General features: G+C 45.2%; 1 protein-coding gene across 1 annotated transcript in view; it reads right to left on the bottom strand.

Moving 5' to 3' along the window:
* LOC142590257 (AP-5 complex subunit zeta-1-like) overlaps positions 1–23,759 on the bottom strand; it is a 61,891-nt gene that overhangs the window by 27,499 nt on the left and 10,633 nt on the right. Inside the window, exons 3-7 of the mRNA XM_075702199.1 lie at positions 13,599–13,645; positions 13,101–13,198; positions 11,685–11,900; positions 8,119–8,274; positions 881–918 (exon numbers count right to left, since the gene is read on the bottom strand). Coding sequence (XP_075558314.1) covers positions 881–918; positions 8,119–8,274; positions 11,685–11,900; positions 13,101–13,198; positions 13,599–13,645 — 555 coding nt within the window. The remainder of the gene's footprint in view (positions 1–880; positions 919–8,118; positions 8,275–11,684; positions 11,901–13,100; positions 13,199–13,598; positions 13,646–23,759) is intronic.

Genomic DNA, 23,759 nt, shown 5'->3' with positions numbered 1-23,759 from the left:
TGAGCTGCCAGAGTACATATCTATCGTGCAACTCCAAGAAAAAGATACCAAGAATCATCTTCGGCCCACTAACTCTAGCTCATGCCATGCTCTAACATAATTAGCAACTCCTCCTCCTCTCCATCTGCCCTTTTTCACTCAGAGCTGTGTGTGCATGGAGGAAGGAAGGAATTTTCTTCATGGTTGGGACGTCTCTTCCGAATCTATTTTGACTTTTTCAGCATCTCCCGCCCTGTATCACATGGGTGGCACAGGCAACATGGCACTGTCGCTTCAACTCGCTTCTCGCCTATCAGTGGCAAGCGATCACACTGCACCAAGCTCGCTAGCCGAGACAGATGCTGCATTCCCCGCACACTTTTCCCCCCTTCTTTCTGTCTTATCACTCAGACATGTTTGCTCCCCTGCTTGATGCCACTTCATTGTGGCCTCATGCAAGAGCAGTGAACTGGAAGCCTAGCCTTTCTCTTTTGCCCTCTTATTTAGGATACACTATAATCAGAATGATTACAGTGTATTAATCATGACCTCGAGTGAGATGATCAGCACTTTTGAGCAGGCGCGATCCCACCACATGCTGCACCGCAATGAGATCAGCGCAAGAGCTACAGCGCATGATCTCAGCAAGATCGTGGCTTGACAATGACGTTCGCTTCCTTCTCGCACAACTATGAAGAGTAAACACTCACGCCACTCGTGGGTGTCTGCTAAAGACATGGCTGTAGCCCCCACCATGTGAACGTTCACATTTGGCACCTTTTCGCCATTGATTGCATCAAAGCTTATTTTGCTGCTTGCAGTTGTTCTGGAATGCGGCAGAGAGGAAGTCCAAGTTCTCTGCAGCACCCAAAAACAAAAAAGAAACTATGTATCCACTTACAAGCTGCTGAAGCTCGAAGTCCTCGGGATGTATGGGCTCTGAAAGAGAGTAAAAAGAATGCTGATCATTACAAAGACTATGTGACAACACTTGCCAATAGCTCAGCGAGGCAAGGTTAGTGAAGGGGTGAGTGAAGGACTGGAGTGAGGCTGCAGTTCCTCATGTTTACGAGTATTGTCAGGTGTTAGCAGGTGTAATGCCCCTCCCGCTAAGGCATTATGCTTGGTGAGTGGAACTTTTCACATGTTACCTCTATGGCAAGACGTGTACCTATTTAAATATGCTACTCAAGATAGTATATTGTGTAGTTTAAGTACTCTTGCAAGTACACTGATACCCCAAAAATACCTTTGTGAAGTAGTATTTAGTACTGTAGATTATCTTAAAGGGACTGATAACCAATTTTTAAGGACTTAGTTTATTATAGTGCAACGCAAAGCTCACTCTCGGTAGTGTTTACATCTACAGCGGTTACTTCTAAAAAGGGCATGGATATTGAGTAAGCAGAATTTTTCTATCTGAGCAGCCTCTAAAAAAGTAAGAGTTCCTCCTCCAGCAACGTTGAGAAGCGAGAGTGATGTCAATAGCCCACTTCGCAAGCTGCAAAAGCCGCCCATCGTTCTGCTCTCACAGGAGTGAGTGTAACTGTGGTTAACCACCTACATTTTGACCTTTTCAATCACTTTTGGAAATAAAATGCTGGTGCAATAACTTTGCGTTGTTGTACAGACATTTCTTATATTAGTACCGCGTTTTTGCCCAAGTACACATCTACGTCATGGCTGGCCGGCCCCCGTCGACCTTGTTCTGTCGATAGACGAGCCAAGCTAACCTCATCGAAAATGAAGGCAAAGGCAGCACCACTTTCCAGTGCACTACAAAGGAAGGCTTATCTGCACATTGTAAATCAGGAAAAACTTATAATAACAAAAAGTGCAGTGCATTTCAATACTAATAGAAAGACAAGGAACTGCGTACGCTAGTAGAAGGTCACGTGGTGAACACCTTATGCAGCTCCATCTTTTTGCCGCGTGCGGCGCCAAAGGTCATTTTTCCTTACTTTTAGTGATGAATTAAAAACATTAATTTATGTTTAATGAGAAAATCATGGCTCGTTTTAGCCACTACAATATAGGAATCATTCCATATCAGCAGGGTTATCTCAATTGATGTTCTGAGCTGTTGTCTGTCCCTTTAAAGACTCTTTGTTGATATTCGTTACACTTTATTAAGGGACTGCATTGCTGAGATCGAGGTTGCAAGTTTGATACCAGCCGTGGAAGTTGCATTTCAACGAGGCTGAAAAGCAAAAATGCCTGTGTACTTCTATTAAGGCGAATGTTAAAGAAGTCCAGATGGTCAAAATCAGCTCGGACTCTCCCACCAAGGCATGCCTCACAATCAGGCTGATATTTCAGCATGCAAAACCCAAGAATTTAACTTAGTTTTATTTACTTTAGTTTTAGTTCCATTTGCTTGTTCCCTTGACATCACAGCATGGGCAAAATTTATTTAATATCACCATCCCTTGGGGGAAAACTACCATATTTACTCAATTCTAATGTGCCACTTTTTTTTCGAGGCAAAAATTCACTGCAATATGACAAGTGCATTAGAATCAAGTGCAAAGTCAAAACTGCAAAGATGTTGTCCAAATCCCACCATCTTGTCGCTAATGCCACCTTCCAAGCTCGAAGTCCATGCTTTGCTGTATTGCAGTTGCCGAAAACTAACGCGATTGCCAAAAGTTTGTCATTGTTAGACACCACCTATAGCTGTGTGTTCAAATCCCACCTCGGAGCGACCACTGCGATCACCTCAGCCTTGGACCCACCTGAGTGATCTTGAATATTTAATTGCCTTTATCCAAGCAAGAATGAATCACTGTTACTGTCTCTTACCAAAATCTGATGAGGAAAAAATAGAGGGTATTGCATTTTGCATTTTATTTAATTATGAAAATCGAGACACACGTTACAATCAAGGGCATCCAATTTCCATTTCCCACTTAAAGAAATGGGTACACATTACAACTGAGGGTGCATTAGAATCAAATGAATACGGTATGTTTCGGGGTGCCTCCAGAAGCACAGAGGGCAGGTGAAGAATGGAACTTGCCAGCAAGCATAATTTAAAAATGTCAAGGCACTTTTCTGAAAAACCCAGAATTGTCGAGTTAATTGGAACCATCATTTGAGCGGCAAAAAAAATTCAGTTATTGCAAGCATCATCATCATCAGCCTAGTTACGCCCACTGCAGGGCAAAGGCCTCTCCCATACTTCTCCAACTACCCCGGTCATGTACTAATTGTGGCCATGTTGTCCCTGCAAACGTCTTGATGTCATCCGCCCACCTAACTTTCTGCCGCCCCCTGCTACGCATCCCTTCCCTTGGAATCCAGTCCGTAACCCTTAGTGACCATCGGTCATCTTCCCTCCTCATTACATGTCCGGCCCATGCCCATTTCTTTTTCTTGATTTCAACTAAGATGTCGTTTACCCGCGTTTGTTGCCTCACCCAATCTGCTCTTTTCTTATCCCTTAACGTCACACCCATCATTCTTCTTTCCATAGCTCGTTGCGTCGTCCTCAATTTCAGCAGAACCCTTTTCGTAAGCCTCCAGGTTTCTGCCCCATATGTGAGTGCTGGTAACACACAGCTGTTATACACTTTCCTTCTGAGGGATAGTGGCAACCTGCTGTTCATGATTTGAGAATGCCTGCCAAACGCACCCCAGCCCATTCTTATTCTTCTGGTTATTTCAGTCTCATGATCCGGATCCGTGGTCACTACCTGCCCTAAGTAGATGTATTCCCTTACCCCTTCCAGTGCTTCGCTACCTATCGTAAACTGCTGTTCTCTTCCGAGCCTGTTAAACAATACTTTAGTTTTCTGCAGATTAATTTTCAGACCCACCCTTCTGCTTTGCCTCTCCAGGTCAGTGAGCATGCATTGCAATTGGTCTCCTGAGTTACTAAGCAAGGCAATATCATCAGCGAATCGCAAGTTGCTAAGGTATTCTCCATCAACTTTTATCCCCAATTCTTCCCACTCCAGGCCTCTGAATACCTCCTGTAAACATGCTGTGAATAGCATTGGAGATATCGTATCTCCCTGTCTGACGCCTTTCTTTATAGGGATTTTGTTGCTTTCTTTGTGGAGGACTACGGTGGCTGTGGAGCCGCTATAGATATCTTCCAGTATCTTTACATATGGCTCATCTACACCCTGATTCCGTAATGCCTCCATGACTGCTGAGGTTTCGACTGAATCAAACGCTTTCTCGTAATCAATGAAAGCTATATATAAGGGTTGGTTATATTCTGCACATTTCTCTATCACTTGATTGATAGTGTGAATATGGTCTATTGTTGAGTAGCCTTTACGGAATCCTGCCTGGTCCTTTGGTTGACAGAAGTCTAAGGTGTTCCTGATTCTATTTGCGATTACCTTAGTAAATACTTTGTAGGCAACGGACAGTAAGCTGATCGGTCTATAATTTTTCAAGTCTTTGGCGTCCCCTTTCTTATGGATTAGGATTATGTTAGCGTTCTTCCAAGATTCCGGTACGCTCGAGGTTATGAGGCATTGCGTATACAGGGTGGCCAGTTTCTCTAGAACAATCTGACCACCATCCTTCAACAAATCTGCTGTTACCTGATCCTCCCCAGCTGCCTTCCCCCTTTGCATAGCTCCTAAGGCTTTCTTTACTTCTTCTGGCGTTACCTGTGGGATTTCGAATTCCTCTAGGCTAGTCTCTCTTCCACTATCGTCGTGGGTGCCACTGGTACTGTATAAATCTCTATAGAACTCCTCAGCCACTTGAACTATCTCATCCATATTAGTAACGATATTGCCGGCTTTGTCTCTTAACGCACACATCTGATTCTTGCCTATTCCTAGTTTCTTCTTCACTGTTTTTAGGCTTCCTCCGTTCCTGAGAGCCTGTTCAATTCTATCCATATTATAGTTCCTGATGTCCACTATCTTACGCTTGTTGATTAACTTAGAAAGTTCTGCCAGTTCTATTCTAGCTGTAGGGTTAGAGGCTTTCATACATTGGCGTTTCTTGATCAGATCTTTCGTCTCCTGCGATAGCTTACTGGTTTCCTGTCTAACGGCGTTAACACCGACTTCTATTGCGCACTCCTTAATGGTGCCCATGAGATAGTCGTTCATTGCTTCAACACTAAGGTCCTCTTCCTGAGTTAAAGCCGAATACCTGTTCTGTAGCTTTATCCGGAATTCCTCTAGTTTCCCTCTTACCGCTAACTCATTGATTGGCTTCTTGTGTACCAGTTTCTTCCGTTCCCTCCTCAAGTCTAGGCTAATTCGAGTTCTTACCATCCTATGGTCACTGCAGCGTACCTTGCCGAGCACGTCTACATCTTGTATGATGCCAGGGTTCGCGCAGAGTATGAAGTCGATTTCATTTCTAGTCTCACCATTCGGGCTCCTCCACGTCCACTTTCGACTAACACGCTTGCGGAAAAAGGTGTTCATTATCCGCATATTATTCTGTTCTGCAAACTCTACTAATAATTCTCCTCTGCTATTCCTAGAGCCTATGCCATATTCCCCCACTGACTTGTCTCCAGCCTGCTTCTTGCCTACCCTGGCATTGAAGTCGCCCATCAGTATAGTGTATTTTGTTTTGACTTTACCCATCGCCGATTCCACGTCTTCATAAAAGCTTTCGACTTCCTGGTCATCATGACTGCATGTAGGGGCATAGACTTGTACCACCTTCTATTTGTACCTCTTATTAAGTTTCACAACAAGACCTGCCACCCTCTCGTTAATGCTATAGAATTCCTATATGTTACCAGCTATTTCCTTATTAATCAGGAATCTGACTCCTAGTTCTCGTCTCTCCGCTAAGCCCCGGTAACACAGTACATGCCCGCTTTTTAGCACTGTATATGCTTCTTTTGTCCTCCTAACCTCACTGAGCCCTATTATATCCCATTTACTACCCTCTAATTCCTCCAATAACACTGCTAGACTCGCCTCACTAGATAGCGTTCTAACGTTAAACGTTGCCAGGTTCAGATTCCAATGGCGGCCTGTCCGGAGCCAGGTATTCTTAGCACCCTCTGCAGCGTCACAGATCTGACCGCCGCCGTGGTCAGTTGCTTCGCGGCTGCTGGGGACTGAGGGCCGGGGTTTGATTGTTGTATTCATATAGGAGGTTGTGGCCAAGTACTGCACCAAGGTGGCCAATACTTGGCCACAACCTCCTATATGAATACAACAATCAAACCCCGGCCCTCAGTCCCCAGCAGCCGCAAAGCAACTGACCACGGCGGCGGTCAGATCTGTGACGCTGCAGAGGGTGCTAAGAATACCTGGCTCCGGACAGGCCGCCATTGGAATCTGAACCTGGCAACGTTTAACGTTAGAACGCTATCTAGTGAGGCGAGTCTAGCAGTGCTATTGGAGGAATTAGAGGGTAGTAAATGGGATATAATAGGGCTCAGTGAGGTTATGAGGACAAAAGAAGCATATACAGTGCTAAAAAGCGGGCATGTACTGTGTTACCGGGGCTTACAAAGCATACAAAGCTGAAAAAAAATGTGGGGTTTTACATGCCAGAACCATGATTTAATCAAATCATGGTTTTGGCAGGTAAAACCACAGTGGGGGGCTATGGAATAATTTGGACCACCTGAGGTGCTTTAACTCTTTCCCTACCATAGGGAAAATAGGTTTTTTGTAGGTTACACCAGATTTTTTTTCTGACGGATCTACTGCACTCAATATTTTACGTATTACATAAACAAAAAACAGAATGAATGTACTTTTCATGCATAAAAATTTTATTAACGAGATGTATGTCATAAAAAGGATTTAAATTGCCGGAATCAAGATTGTGGGATGACACTGAACAAAGTTTGTAAAGACACATTTGTATGTACTAAGAAAAATATGTAACAAAACTTATAAGATTTACAAAATTTATTGTAGTGTAATAGGCACTATCTCTGACAAAAATCACAATTTTTCATTGAACAGGTGTTCAACTATAAAAATTATTAACTGCACACACTACAGTTGGGCGTGCCAGGCTGCAGCTAACTGGTTTGTGTAGTCATCGCTTTCAGAGTCGAAGTCCAAGGAAAAGGCAGCATCCTTGGACTCACTGCTGCTTGATCCATCAATAAAATCAGCAGCAGACACAGCGGGATCACGAGATCTGTGAGCCGTCAAAGCGCACGCACCGCTCTCAGAGGCGGCCACTTTTCCTTTATACTTTGATGATTATGAAAATTTGGAGCATGTTCAAAAATTACCGCTTTGTGGGAAAAATATTTAACTGCTTAGAAAACATATAGTTATTCTCCTTCCCGTCCGATAGCACAGTGTCTGTGAGCAGTGCGGAAGATCTCAAAAGGGGCATTTCAAACCATCAATAACGGGCGGCCATTCTTGCTTTCTGCTTTGACAATCGTGCAACTTCAAAGTGTGTTAAAAAATAACTGCCTGGCGGGAAAAAAGCAGACTGCTTAGAAAACACAAATATAGTTATCCTCCTTCATGTCGTCTAGTGCAGTATGCCCATGAGGGACATGGATCTTGAAAGGTACCTTTGAACCCGCCGTTAGTGGGCTAACGATGCACAATAGGCATGGTACGAAAAGAGTTAATGTGCGCCTAAATGAAAGTACATGGGTGTTTTTGCATTTCGCCCCCATGCATACACAGCTGCACACATTGGGATTTTCAAGCAGTACAGTTCTGGTAAGTGTGAATTCTATTGCGCTCCCATTTCAGTACACTGCCATGAGGACACAAAAAGATAGCGCTTCCTGTCAAGACGAAAACTACCCCCAAGTTCAGAGGAGCACCAGACAGGGGGACAACTCTACCCGTAGAAAAACCTGGCGGGCTACCAGTGGCACCAGAATTTGATCCCAGTACTCAAGCAAGTAAGATGGGCTAGTTTGTTACAAGTACTAAGAAACGTAATTTTATGGTGCAAATATAGACGGCACTGAGCAAAATACACAAAACAAACAACACGTCGTGCACAAGTGCCAAGGCATTAGTCCTGTGCATCTCGCTCTGTCCCGTCTAAATTCACACCATGAAATCGCGAGCCCAATACATCTCACGTACAAGGCAGGTGCTCTACCACGAGGCCATCGTCAAAGGCAGCACGCCCAGTGCAGCTGGGTTGTTCAGTATAGCTCCTAAATGGTAAGAACAGGTGAGGGTGCCTGGGTACCAAACTCACTTCGGTGCGTCTGGTCAATCAGGTAGAGGCAGTACTTCCTGCTAGCCGAGACCAGGGTTTCGTCGGTGTAGCAGAGGGACACAGCTCGCCGCAGCCACACACCGAGCACCGAGAAGACCGCACCGTTCAGCCACTGGTCACCCGTGTAGAACTTGGCTGCAAGCACCAAAGAGGGGGCATACAACGCAGATGAGGATGGTGCCCAATTAAACCACAAGAGTTTCCTACGAAAATGACTAGAAGGAACTGTGGCACTGGTGTCTACGACAGCTGAAAGCATGTCAGTTCAGCCAGCACGGGAATGATGTTTAGTACGTACTTGCATTTGTGTAAGCCTCGTCTGACTGGCTTCAAACGGCTCTGTGACTTTGCAAATTGATCATTTTTCACCACATATTGCATTGTAAATGCGCGATTTTCCAATGATTACGCATGTGTGAAGGAACTCATTGCCTTCATGCGTTCTGAACAATACGACTGTTTGGAAATTAAGAAAGATCAAGAGTGACATACAATGCTACAAGAACGTCTCAAGCCACAAGCATGAAGACAAGACAAAGTAATGTACACTCCGAACCCGCGATAACGAAATATCGCAACAATGAAATTCTCGCGACAACGAAACATTTTTGTATCCCCGGCAGACGCCCATAGGATTCAATGCATTTCGTACCTCTCGGCAACGAAATGTAGCTGTACTGCAATCCCACATCAACGAAATTGTCCGGAACGTAACTCCGCATATTGCGTAAGGCTAGCAGGCTCCAAAATGTGTTCAAATGCGATTGTTTTGCATTAAAATTGCGTAAGATACCACCACATTACACTTGTGTGGGTGCCACCATTTTTGTTCACAAGAACAACCAAGCGCCGAAAGCGATCAGTGCACTGGAAACATGTCATGGCCGCCATCTTGTCTGTTGTTTGCCCATCTGAAGCTGCACCATGAGCAGCACGCACATTGCAACCGACATGTGACGACGGTGTTTGCATGCCTACCAGGCGAGATCGTAGATCATTGTTCGAAATGCGCGTTCATTTTGCGTTCCCCGCGGCTGACGCCTCGGCGAGGCCTAGGCCAATCGCATGAGGCGAGACTGAATACAAACTGGACACGCGTTTCGAACAATTCCGATCGCGGCAGTGCACTGCGTAATGTGCGCCTCGGTAAGAAAAATGCAGCAAGAACAAAGAAATCTACATCCCACCTACGTGGAATTGTTTATGGCGCTTGAGATGGCGGTCGCGGCATATGGAGTGTCACGCATGGGGCCATGATTGACCGATCGTCTGGGAATACGCATCCCTTACTTCAAGAACGCTGGTTTTGGTGCCACCCAACAGGCATTGTGTGCGAATTCTACGCTGGATGTAGATTTGCATGAAAGGGCCGTTATCTCGATCATTTACCTTCACGTACACGAGATACGATCACTTTTGCGATTGGCAGCGGACACGTCAGCGCCTACGGGCAAATGCGTGCGCTGGAGAAATGCTGCTGCATGCGGTGTTGCTCTGCGTCTAGTGCCGAGTTACGCAAAATCTCGGCAAGTGATCGCATCTCCGAAAGCAGTTGACCGAGAATTCTGCGCTACGGCAGTACTGCCACTGCTGGTCAACGCATGCGGCACACTTTGTACTGTCAACAATGCGGTTCTATATCCTCGAGCAAAGTTTGCAAAGTAGCCTAACGGAATTTGGACAGTAAAGTTTTGTTCTGTGATGCATTACCTATTTGTGCTGTCTCTTTTCGCAACAACGAAATTCTCGCGACAGCGAATTTTTCCGCGTTTCCCGCTGATTTCGTTATTGCAAGGTTCAACTGTACTACCATCATTCCTTAGATAACTGATCGATTAAAGCGTCAGTTATATAATTATTTTTGTAGAAAGCTCTGTAGATGAAACAACCCAATTTCCTTCGCCAATGAGGTACTGTCGGCAACGAAGGTTTACGAGGCATCACCACTTTGGCAAAGAATCTCAAGTCTCCACATGCTCTGGCCATGCAATCTGTTGGAGTTCACCAGCATGCCAACTGCACATTACTACCTGTGGCTACAGACGTTAATCCTAGGCTGCACCCTCAATTTTTGTAAATATTGTTACGGGAAGGCAGAAGGGTGGTTATATTGACACAGGTCATTTTTAGTGGCTTATCCAACACAGAGGAGACCATCTGCACAATCTACTTTGTCTTCTTCTAAACCATGTCAGATGACCTTTTCTTCCATCCAAAGCCAAAAAAGTTATTGAGAGTTCTTTGCAGATGCCCTGCCTCGTAAACTTTTGAAGGCGGGAATAAATGCCAATACACTACTACCAACCTAATGAGAGCAATGCCAAGAATATAAGACATATAGGACTGGAAAAACAACATGATACAAGAAACCATACATGATAAAAATGTTTGTTACATGGGTTATAAAAAGTACTTTAAAAGAAGGAATAATAATGTTCCACCCTAGATGGCTACACATCACTAAATTGTTACAGTGCATACAGCAAAAAGGTGAAAAATTTATAAATACTATAAACGGACCATTACTATTCATAATAATACAACACTATAGTAATAATAACATAATAATACAACACTATAGTGTAGCGTTCAAATGAATCTGCAATACCACAGTGTATAGCAATCTCTGGCAATTTATTCTGTGGTGAAATCATCATAGGAAACAAAAACCAGTTGTGGCTGGTTTCGTTTTGTGTGTGTGTGCATGTGAGCTGACAGACTATTTTTCTACTAGTACAGCCTATGCACTGTGAATCCCGCAATCAGGACTAGAAATCATTTAGGACAATCCATAGGCACTGACAAGTTATGCAGACGCCTCCCAAAAAAAAACATGACGCAACTGCCATTTATTTCTCTGAGCTTCAAGAAGCAGTAGCTCCCTTACAAATTCCATCGGCACAAAGCATTCCAAATTCTCGCATTCCATTCTTTAACGAAATATGACTGATACAGCTGGGAATGGCAGCTGGATGCCACAGTTACTGTGCCGTTGCAACAGATTTTGACAGGACAAAAAATTCTGGCAGAATCAATGTCATGATGACTGGTGAAGTCAGTGCGATGAGCATTCAAGCCATGTAGCGACACACCATATTGCTGAAGACACCGTGATTTACAATCTGTAGTGGTATAAGTAGACTGAGAACGCCAACTGCGTTAATGCATCCCCCCACACGCCTCCGCACCACTACAAAGTGTCCGCACCTTTGGACTCCACGAAGAAAGCTTCATTAAATGCAGCCTCCCAACCACAGCCAGTCTAGTGCTGCTGGTACTGCAGAATCAGGGCTCAGCATATCTGACTTCCAATGAACTATGGCCCGATCGCATAAGCTTCTTTTTTAGGTGCAAATCATTATATTTATTGTCAGCTAGAAAAGTGCACATTCCCACTTTTATCACTCAGACAGGCACCTGCGGAGTGCACGCGCAGCAGGTCGATAGAGGTTAGAAATAAAAAAAGACATCAACGCCAAATTGGAGGCAGTAGGCTAAGAATGCTATCGCATTAAAATGCAGACTCAAATGAAGTGGAAGCTGACCAGATGTGAGCACCGTGAAGGTCTCCTGCGAGACAACGCCGTCCAGCTCGGAAACAGACTGGGCGGACTCGGACCGGCGAAACCGGGAGGAGCCAGTGGCAGTCAAAGACGGCGACGGGCCAGTGACCGACGACACGCCGAGGAGGCGTGGAGATGAAAAGAGCGAGCAATCCATGAGCCAGCCGGGCAGCTGCTTGAAGACTCGTTCCGCATCCTCTGCACCCATATCGAACACAGGATTGCTCGGACGAACATCACGGCTTCAATAAAACAAACAGCATACGTAACAGTATAGTATACAGTCAAACCTCGTAAGGAAACCGCGTCCAACACAAGTATAACTTCGTTATATCAGATATTCGTTAAAGGCATATATTTGTTACATGCTAATATTGCTAAGATACATTTTAGATTTATTTCATTACATCCAACAATTTTTCACATGTGTTTATAATACTGAGGTTTCACTATATATAACTGCATTTCGTTCTAAAGAGAGGTCAGAAAGCAATGCGCATTCAGTGTGGACCACTGCTAAAGGGATCACACGAGATGCAGTTGACTCTTCAAACATATTCAAATGCACGCAACGGACAACCACTAGCACTAACTTGGCCCCTTCGTAAATGACACCAGCACTCGCAGGACTAAGGAGATCCGGGGGCAATTGAAAGGGCTGTAAAATAAGCAGTTCATTGCGTGCTGCTGTGGAGGCTGTGCCTTCTTTCTGGCACCACCTACCTGTAGTAGGTCAGTGTTCTTAGCCTCATGGGTCCACCTTTGGGGCTACTATCTCTGTGCTACCACCACGCTGAAGTAACACAGGCTGCCACTTACTTGACACCCTTAACCTCTTAGCTAGCCAGAGAAGCATTGATTGATTGATTGATTGATTGATTGATTGATTGATCGATTGATTGATTGATTGATTGATTGACTGACAAAGATTACCATTCCAAAGCATTACAAGGACTAGGAAAATGCTGAGGTAAATATTTTTTCACTGCCAGGAGTTTTTCAACGGAAACCCAAACCACCACACACAAGTGTTTTTGCAGTCTGCCCTACACAAAAGCACTACTTTGTACACGCTTTCTTTCACTCCCCAAACCTCCTTACTCACATGTAGGGTAGCAAACTGGACACAGTCTGGTTAACATTCTTGCCTTTCCTTCCTCCCTTCTCTCTCTCTCTCTCTCTCTGTACACGAGAGCAGATGAGGACAAGGTTGACGTGGATCAACAGCAGGTCAGCCATGATAGGTTTCCCACAAAGCCCGACAAAATAAAGGTCTAAATAGAAGATGTAAATGCTACTTCGCTACCCTTCTTCCAGCTTCTAATTACCATCCACCCCCGCCAAACATATTCCTTCCTATAATTGCACTGCAGTTGACAATAGCAAAGAGGGACGCACCCCGAGACAGCAGGTCTGCCTGAGCCTCAGCCACACGTGTCACGTAAAGCAGGATCTCACGCTTGACTGGTGCACCCACGGCAGCATCCTCCAAAGCGCTGCAGGAAAGCGTCACCATTTCATTTATGAATTCAACAGAGAGAACAACAAAGACAAGTAGAAGTCAAACAAGACAAATGACTTGGAACTAGCACTGCAATTCAGAAGAAAATCACGCTCATGTTTATGTGGTTGTTGCTTTTTCAGCGTGAGCTAATATCCACGGAAAACGTCCTTTTTTTCTTTTCTGACCCTCTGATTTTTTAGCCATCACTAATCTACTGAGGAAGGCCTAGACCAGAGTAGGTACAGTGTCACTGCACTGACAACAATGTCACCTGTCAAAGCGGACTACGACGTTCACAATTTACCCAAACATAACGCTTCTGTGTAGTTGCATTTATGGAATTGAGTATTTACAGTGCAAATGCATACAGAGTACAACAATACAGAGCTTACCCCAAAAGCTTGTCAAGAAGGCTTCTGTAGTGTGGGCTGTCTGTACCCTGAAAGAGATGAGGAGGCTTTAAAATTATGTTCTTTCGTTTTACGTGCCAAAATAACAACCTGCTTATGAGACATGCCAAAGTGGGAAAACTCCAGGGGCCGTATTCTGAAGTGTTCGCCTTCCGCGAAAGTTTTGCCGCCGCAAAAGTCACATTCAGTAAGCCAAGCGACTGCTTACCCGTGACGTCAGCGTGCACTACCAATGCGCGCTCTCAAACGCTTCACATCGCACGAGAGATCGCGCTCAGCGAGTGCAGAGCGGCTCGGGTGTGTTGTTTTCAAGTGTAGTGGCTGCAGTACGGGTTCTGCACACTGACTATGTTTGCTTACGGCCTCTTTAGGTAAAACAAATTGAATAAGGAGGTGTGAAATTTTTTATTTTATATGAATCAACAAACATCGCCGCGAAACAACGCGTGTAAAATGCCACCAAAAAGGCTACTATAAACTACCGCCTATCTTATCTCTACTACACTCCACCACCAACCGAACGCCAAGAGACGCCAAAAGACATGTACATTTATTGAATACATGTCGAGAGCACCCATCGGCACCATGACGTTAAAATGACATAGGCCGGAACTACTAGATAGCGCTGTTTAATTTCCGGTTTTGCTAAAATCTCCAATCAGCACGCGCCGTTGGCGGAGGCGTGGCCAGGGCGAAACTTTCGCAGAGGCGAACGTTTCAGAATACGTCCCCAGATTAACTTTGACCACCTGGAATTCTTTAACGTGCGCTTAAATCTAAGTATACAGGAATGTTTCTGCATTTCGTCTCCCTAAACATGCTGCTGCTGTGGCCAAAATCACGCTTGCAACCTTGAGCTCAGCAGCGAGACGTTATAGACACCGAGATGGTGGTGCCGAGAGTTTTAAAGCAGAACAACGAACACCTACATGAACGCACATAAAGTTACTGCACATAGGCTATGATGTGTTTTTAACTTATGCAACATTGTTTCTGAGAGGCAATTACAATGTTGCTAATGTACTACAGATTGTGTCTACGGAATGCAATATCATTTTTGATATGTGGTGACATGCAGATACACTACATGAATACAATCAGCTGGCACATGACATCTGCATCATATACATACTCACTGCTTCACACTTTTTTAAACTGTAGTCGTCTGAAGAAATACCCTACTCAGAATATAATGTATACATTGTATGACAACGTTAGTTCCAGAGTGTTGGTGTTGTAGCGCACTGACTTGTTTTTATAATATGATTGTGCTCAGATTATTACCTTCAGATTATTACCCTCAGATTCACTTAAGTCTATTGAGTTTTTTCTGTAAAATGCATGCAGGGAAGTCGCCGCCATTCTCGCATACGAATTTCTTAAAGCGTGCGCAAAGAATCTGCTGACTTTATATATGTACAGGGTGCCTCAGCCAACTCTAGCCAGTGTTTAAAAATATGCAAACTTTAATGTAATTTTAGTAAAAAGGAGCAATGTACTATTCTGCCTTCAGAAAGCCATCAAATATCCTCAGATAATAGCAGTGAAGATGAAAGCAGCAATGAGGACACTAAAGGAATGTTTTTTGCGATGATCACCCACATTGTGTTGCTGGTTGGGTGCTGTATGTACAAGGTCCTTGTTAATAAAAAAAAAAATTTTAAATAAATCCCCGGGGAAGAAGAAGAAGCCGGAGGGAGCGGATGCACATCACGTCGGCTCCGTATTCCACGAATGTTCTTCTAGCGCAAATCGCCAAAAAGCCACCAGCTATTGCATGCCAATGGACGCACCTCGTTCCCAGGAACAAGTGGATACCGAAAACCAGGTGGGATTCCCATTTTTCAAGCCTCTACGACAATATTTTGGCCGCACCTCGTGGCGGGAGAGCCGCGAGGCCACGCGCCGGAGCCGGCTTCCTCAACAATTGCCGATCATTTTCTCAATGATGGAAGTCACCATAGAGGGGCGCAGCATATCCCAGGAAGAAATGGATACAAGCAAGGGATGGAAGGAGGTCAGACACAGAAGATCAGACCGGCGAACCTCCCAACATCGCGAGAGCACCTTGTTGCCGAAGCGGCTCAACAAGCGCAACAATAACCCATGGAAAGGCAGGCTAGAGCACATATGCAAGGCAAGCAGAATGCCACATTTGCCAAGAGGGGATTACAAGATTGTGATCAGACCGCGTGGAGGACTCAAATAATCCGAGCACGGTATAGTTCCCCTCACAGCTGCGGTACAAGATGCGGCAGGTATTCCTCGAGACGAAAGGGAGGAGGACATTGTCTGCCCCAACAATTATCAAAATATCCTCATCGTCAGTACCTCGGATCAAGAGCGTGCAAACAAATATCAGGAAGTAGCACGTATCAAGATTCAAGACAAGTTTTACGAGACCAATGCTTACGAGACAGCGCCTGACATGACGGCCAAAGGAGTCATCAGAGGAATCCCACTCGACGAGGGCCCAAGAGACATCACAGCAGCGGTGGTTACGAGTAAAAACCCAACAGCGATAGCAGCAAAGAGACTCAGTAATACCACCACAGTGATTGTGCTCTTTGAAGGACACAAAGCGCCCACGTACGTCCGATACAGGGCAGCGCTACTCCCTTGCTCCCTGTACAGGAAACAAGTGGACTTCTGTCACCAATGCAACAGACTTGGACACAGAGGAGATGTATGTCCCAACCCTGACAACAAGATTTGTGCGGGATGTGGAACATCAAACCCAGATAAAGACCACAGGTGCCAACCCAAATGTCAGTTATGCGACGAGGACCATCTGACCGCAGACAAGACGTGCAAAGCCAAATTCAAAAAGCCCTTCATCGTTAAACAGAGACAATGGCACAGACTGCAACGAGAACGACAAGAAGAACATGAAGACGCTATCTCAAGAGAAGACAGAGCAGAGTCTCGCGGAACGCCTGGCCTCCTAAACGCCAGGGAACGACGCTCCAGATCGAGAACAAGGTCTCCATCCACCACCAGATCCTTATCCCGGTCCGGCTCCAGGACACCGGGGACACGATCCAGATCCAGGTCCAGAACTAGGCCATCCTCTTCAGCAAACCAGACTAACACGGTGAGCTGGGCAGACGTGGTCGACGGCGTGCGCCCGGGGGCTGGTGGGGAGACTGCCATTAATAACGAGATCAAGCAACTAAAACACGAGAACGCGCAGTTGAGGATTTTGCTAGCACGTATGAGCGATGAAATCAAAATTCTCAAGGAAGGAAAAAACCAAATAAATCTGGTAACTTCCACTCCACACGCGAGCACGAAAGAGCCATTTGAAATCCCGGACAATAAGATGGACGAAGGGGATGAGCCCCCTCCACTCAAACGCAAGGCCCAAGCCATCAGTGATAAACAAGATAACGCAGTGGTAGATAAAGCATTAGCCGATATTCAAAAGAGCCTAGCAGAAATACAAAAGTCAAATGAAAAATGGGACGAAATGATGAATGAAATGGCTAAGGCAATAGCAGCAATTATGAGTAGATTAGACATCCTAGAGGCAAACCAGTCACCAGGTAATGGACTCCTCTCTGTTGCGTCAGAAGCACCACAATCCTTACCCACTTCACAACCACCTAATTATATAAGATCAGCTTCTCTCCAACCTCCCGTCTCCCTCCCATGGTCGCACCCGAAATGAGGCGCGCTAAAGAAGGGTTCAGGATATGGCAGTGGAATTGTAGAAGTTACGAAAACAAAAAGTCAGTTTTGCAGCAGTATTTGAAAGACAAGGATACACCGGACGTCATAATTCTGCAGGAAACACACGGGATTGCAAAGCTAGCAGGATACAGATCTTTTGGCTATGCCAAAGGGGACACCAGGGCATTAACTACGCTGGTAAAAAGAAACATAACTTGCATGCAGCACAACACAGGCATAACGCACATTGACGATATTCTATTGGAACTCATCCCACAAAAAAAGACAGGACGTAGCTTATTTATTCTCAACATTTATAGTAACCCCATGCTACATAAACACAAATTCAAGAACCTATTCCAGAAAACACTCAGACTTGCTGGAGAAAATCCGGTAGTTATAGGAGGAGACTTTAATGCCCCACACACCACGTGGGGATACTTATATACCAGAGCAAAAGGAAGGGACTTATGGAACGACTCGCAAGAATTAGGCCTCACGCTTGTCACAGACCCCGCCACTCCAATCAGAGTAGGCACGGCGCTAAACAGGGACACAACCCCAGACCTAACCTTTACCAAGAATATTGAAAAGGCGACGTGGCACAACACACTGGAAGATTTGGGTAGTGACCACCGCATATTGGAGTTACACGTCAGAGAAGGGCCGAATAGACCCAAGGAACGACAGATCAAATTAGTAGACTGGGAACTATTTCGTAGAACGCGAGAGAAGACACATCAACGATCAATCGCAGACATAGAACAATGGACTAAGGAGCTCAGTGATGACGTCAAAGCTGCCACAAAAATAGCACCACCTGAATCTAACTTGGATAAATGCGACAGCAGACTTCTCCACATGTGGGAAGCTAAGCAGTCGCTTCAGAATAGACTTAGCGGTCAGAAGCATAACAGAAAGTTAAGAAAGCGCATAGCACTCCTCAACAAAAAAATAGAAGAACATGCTAAGCAATTGACCAAACAACAATGGGACGAGATATGTAATTCCATGGACGGACAATTAAGCACCGGCAAAACCTGGCACATGCTCAGGTTCCTGCTTGACCATGACAATAACAAGAAAAATCACATGCAAGCCATTAATAAGTTAATACACGCATATGAGGGTACAGAAGAGGAATTTCTCAATGAATTACAGCAGAAATACTTAAAACAGGCACCCCCTTGCATCTATCCCAGCTACAACGGGAATACAAACGCAAAATTAGACGAGGAACTCACAGAGGCAGAAATCCGCGCGGCCCTACAAAAGTTAAACACCAAATCCGCCCCAGGCCCGGGCGGTATAACCAACAAGACTCTCAGGAACCTGGATGATGAATCGATAGCCAAACTAACAGAATACATAAACGAGTGTTGGGTAAAGGGAGAAGTGCCAGCTCAATGGAAGAAAGCGACGATAACGCTCATTCCAAAACCTGGCAAGAAGCTTGAGATAGACAACCTCAGACCAATCTCCCTAACATCCTGCGTCGGAAAATTAATGGAACATGTAATTTTAAACAGAGTAGACAACTTCTTAGAGGATAATACCATATACCCAGATACAATCATAGGATTTTGCAAAAATCTTTCGACACAAGATGCGATGCTCCAACTTAAGCATCAGATAATCGATTATAACACGCGCTCGACAAGGGCCATCTTGGGCCTTGATCTTAAAAAAGCTTTCGATAATGCCAACCACGCAACCATATTGGAAAACATCGAACGAATAGGACTAGGGCAACGGACGTATAACTACATCAAGAGCTTCCTATCAGATAGGAAAGCAGTCATCTCCGTCGGAGGGCTCAAGTCGCCCGAGATCGACATAGGGGGGGCCGGCACGCCGCAAGGCGCTGTCATCTCGCCGATGCTGTTTAATCTCGTCTTGATGGGACTCCCCGAAAAATTAAATCACATAGAGTCCCTGAATCACACAATCTACGCGGACGATATTACTATCTGGACCTGTGATGGCAGCGACGGATCAATAGAACAACGACTCCAGACAGCAATTAACACAGTAGAGGAACACCTCATAGGAACAGGCCTCACATGCTCTGCAGAGAAATCTGAACTTCTATTGTACCGCCCCACATTTAGAGGCAGGCCTCCCAAAGGATACAACAGAAACAAGGCTCATGAGGAAATCAAGCTACACACCAAGAACGGGCGGAATATCCCAATAGTCAACCAGCTCAAAGTGCTGGGTCTGGTAATCGAGAACAAAGGCACAAATAGGGAAACCGTAAAGAAGTTAGACACAAAGGTAACAAACACCATGAGATTAATCAAACGAATTACTAACAAGCACCAAGGTATGAAGGAAGAAAGTATCATACGGCTGATACAATCATTCGTAATCAGTCAGATCACATACATAGCAGCCTTCCACAATTGGTTTGCAGCTGAAAAGCGTAAAATTAACAACATGATAAAAAAAGCATACAAACTAGCGCTAGGGGTTCCCATCAGTACGAGCACGGATCCCTTGCTAAAGTTAGGACTCCACAACACACTGGACGAACTCATAGAAGCACAACAAACATCTCAAGCAGAGCGACTAACCAAAAGCAAAACGGGACGGCATATACTAAGCAAACTAGGAATGAATTATCACAATCTATACGGGGAAAAGAGCACGATAACGCGAGAAATTCGTGACAAACTCCTAGTACCAAATATACCCAAGAACATGCATCCAGGTTACAACGACGGCAGACGCAAGAGTAGAGCAGAGAAAATTATCCGAAGCTTTGGGTCAGACGACAGAGCAACCTTCGTAGACGCGGCTGAATACCCAGACAGAAATAGCTATGTAGCAGTAATCGTAGATCACACCCAAAAACCCCTTACAAGCGTATCAGTTAATACCAAACATTCCGAGACAGCAGAGTAGGTAGCCATTGCACTAGCATTGGTCTCCACGAATGCTCAGTACATCATTAGCGATTCTCAAGCGGCCATTAGAAATTATGCAAAAGGTAGGATCTCTCCTGAGGCATGGCACATCATCAGAGTCAATGAAGCAAAGTTCTCCAATGCAGAGAAGAACGGCAGGCAATTGATCTGGTTCCCAGCGCATACGACTCCAGACATTCCCGCAGTCAACCACAACGAGGTAGCACACCGCGAAGCTCGAGGTCTTACTCGCCGAGCTGAGCAAAGAGTGACTTCCATCGGTCAGGAGAATACAGAGGAGGAAATCTGGAGGGAAAAAGATGTATTAACAAGATTTAGTGATATTACCAAATTCTATCAAAATCGGAGGCGGGTATTACCACCGCCTCACACTAAACTGAACAGAGCTGAGTCCGTTACTTGGAGGCGACTACAAACAGAAACTTATACGAGTCCCGTGCAACTAAAAACTTTCTACCCCGATACACACGAGAGCGATATGTGCAAGCTATGCAAGTCTGTTAGAGCCATCCTTCAACACATGTTGTGGGGATGTGAAATATACCAAAATAAAATGGCAGTCTCCCCAGAAAATCTACGGGCGCGGTGGTCGGCCGTGCTGCTCAGCTCAGAACTCCAAGACCAACTTTGGGCCGTCCAGCGAGCGAAGGAAGCCGCACGGGAGCAGCAGCTCCCAGTGGCCATCTAGGCGGCCCCAGGCCCGGGCCTCCCAATCGCCGGATTCCAAATAAAGTTATCACACACGCACACACACACACACACACACACACACACACACACACACACACACACACACACACACACACACACACACACAAATAAATCCCCATGGTACGCTTTCCTTCATACGAGTGCTCTCGTCCAAAGTGCATGAAATAGTTTCTGGTTGGGACAACGGTAAAGTGGCTAAATGCTCATGACTGCAACAGGTCAAAAGGTTACCTTCATTAGTGCTTGCAGTTCTAAGAAAGCTATCTTGGCATGCGCATTTGCAGAAGCAGTGCTGCAGGGTCTTAAAATACTAATACTGACATTATGGACTCGTCATTATCTTACATTAAATAAGGCCCCAAACCCAATAAACCATAGGGAAATGTCAGAATGCCCTGAATAATTCATTGTAATATTCTTCCTATGGCACAGCTTTGGTTTTGGTAGCCAGGTGGTGGGTGTGTTATGACATCATGACATACTGGATTTGCTACACTTCTGCAGTCGCTGCAGCTGCCACAAGCAAGTGCTACGAGAATAAATACACAGAGCATTCTTGTCCATTTCTTTATGAGCTATCGTCATCATACACAGACTTATTGCAGCACAACATCAGCAAATTCACTATGTGTCATAATATCACAATATTGACACGCATAAATTGTGTATCTTTTTCCAGAAACCATTTTTCACCGGCTAACCGCTGCGAGGAGGTTGTGGCCAAGTACTGCACCAGAGTGGCCAATCCTGCTCTGGTGAGAGAGTGCGTTACCGGTTATGGTCACCGGGATCAGGCCGCACTCCAGGCCTGTTCGTGCAATTTTCTCAACACACGTTTTTTTTTTGTATTTTCCGGTGGAGAATTGCGCGGCACCGGGATTTGAATCACGGTCCTCTTGCACTGGAGACGGATACTCTACCGTCCCCGCAGGAGTTAAATTAAAAATTGGATTATGGGGTTTTGCGTGACAAAACCACTTTCTGATTATGCACGCCGTAGTGGAGGACTCCGAAAATTTCGACCACCTGGGGTTCTTTAACGTGCACCAAATTCTAAGTACACGGGTGTTTTCGCATTTCGCCCCCATCGAAATGCGGCCGCCGTGGCCGGGGTCCGATCCCGCGACCTCGTGCTCAGCAGTCTAACACCATAACCACTGAGCAACCACGGCGGGTCCCGCAGGAGTTGTACGCCTCATTTAACCTACAGTGGTGCCCTATTTGATCAGTCAAGGTGGGCCAATCTGAGCTCGGTTATACCGCATGGATGGCACTCGGCTATAGAACCTGGTATTTATGACCTGCACATGTGTGGCCACACATAATTGAGGATATATAATTCTTTTTTTTTGGAGGGTTTCCATACAGTGATAAAATGAAGGAAAAGACATTAAAAAGAAAGAAAAAAAAAGGAAAAAAAGGAACATAACTTGTGATTTGAACTCGTGATCCTTCAATGTTGCCCGTAAAGGTAGCTCAGTCGGTTGGTTCGTCAAGCCAGCGGTTACTTTCAAGCAGCATAGCTCCTGCTCCGAGTCTCATACTTATGTGGAAAGGTACTGATGTTGTCCGCGACAGTCGATTTTTGCTGATTCTGAGTGGTTGGAAGGCATAATTTCTTGGAAAAATGGCCGCCAGAGGAGCAGCGTGAACTCGAGCGGCTTTAGAGACTAGGAAAACTGCCTTGAAATATTTAGACTTGAGGGTAGTTTCGTTAACAAACTATAACACGGCAATCAGCACTCGAATACGACGAGAGAAATTATTGAGACGTGGAAAATTCTCTTGAAATAAATCTGGTTTGCGAGACAAATGTTTGTATGTATTGAATCTCTTAAAAGATGAGGGGGGAAATATGCACTCACCGAGAGGGCATCGTCAGCACGAGACCACCACCAGGCACCTTACGGAGATGTGGAGAGCTTCGCGGCCGGAACGAAGCCTCCCCTCTCCGCCGGCCAAGCGTGGAAAACGCGCTTTCCGATCGCTCAAGGTTGTGCAGGCATAGTATAGCTCTAGCGTCTAGGAAAGCTTAGACAGGTGCGAGGGCGACACGCATAGCGTGGGAAGCTAGCCGCCGGAATAGCTATCTCAAGTACTGCTGCTGGCGAGGGCGAAATACCTTCGTGTAATTATAATAACCCTAATAGGACTTCTTTCAAAGAAAAAAAAAAGAAAGAAAAAGGAAACGGCTCGGAAGGCTATACTTCGAGAGCTATGACTGATGCTTTTCTATATATATGTATTCATCTCATCTATGGGATCGCATGCGCGCGCTGTTGCTTTGTCCCGGCGTGTAGTAGTTAAGAGAGCCAGTTTAAGGGCGGAGAAGAAGGAAGGAGAGGAAAGCAATATTGCAGTGCCGTGGTTTTAAAGCGCAACCGTGGTAGGGAAACGGAAGGCGATATAAGCATGCGTGTCCATGATACGCACACGACAAACTGCCTTACAATATTTAGACTTGAGGGGAAGCTTCGTTAACAAACTATAACACGGCAATCAGCACTCGAATATAATTATAACCCTAATAATAATTGTAAATATTCATCTCATCTATAGGATCTAAAGCGCGCGCTGTTTCTTGTCTCTGCGTGTAGTAGTTAGGAGAGCCAGTTTAAGGGCGGAGAAGAGGGAAAAAAAGGAAAATCTCTGAAGCAAACTTGCAGCGCCGTGGTTTTAAAGCGCAACCGTGGTAGAGAAACGGAAAGGCGATATAAGCATGTGTGGCCATGATACGCACACGACAAACTGCCTTACAATATTTAGACTTGAGGGGTAGTTTCGTTAACAAACTATAACACGGCAATCAGCACTCGAATATAATTATAAC

This window comes from Dermacentor variabilis, chromosome 8 (assembly GCF_050947875.1).
Source record: "Dermacentor variabilis isolate Ectoservices chromosome 8, ASM5094787v1, whole genome shotgun sequence".
In the NCBI taxonomy this organism is placed as follows: Eukaryota; Metazoa; Arthropoda; class Arachnida; order Ixodida; family Ixodidae; genus Dermacentor; species Dermacentor variabilis.
This window is presented reverse-complemented; position numbering and strand designations above follow the sequence as displayed.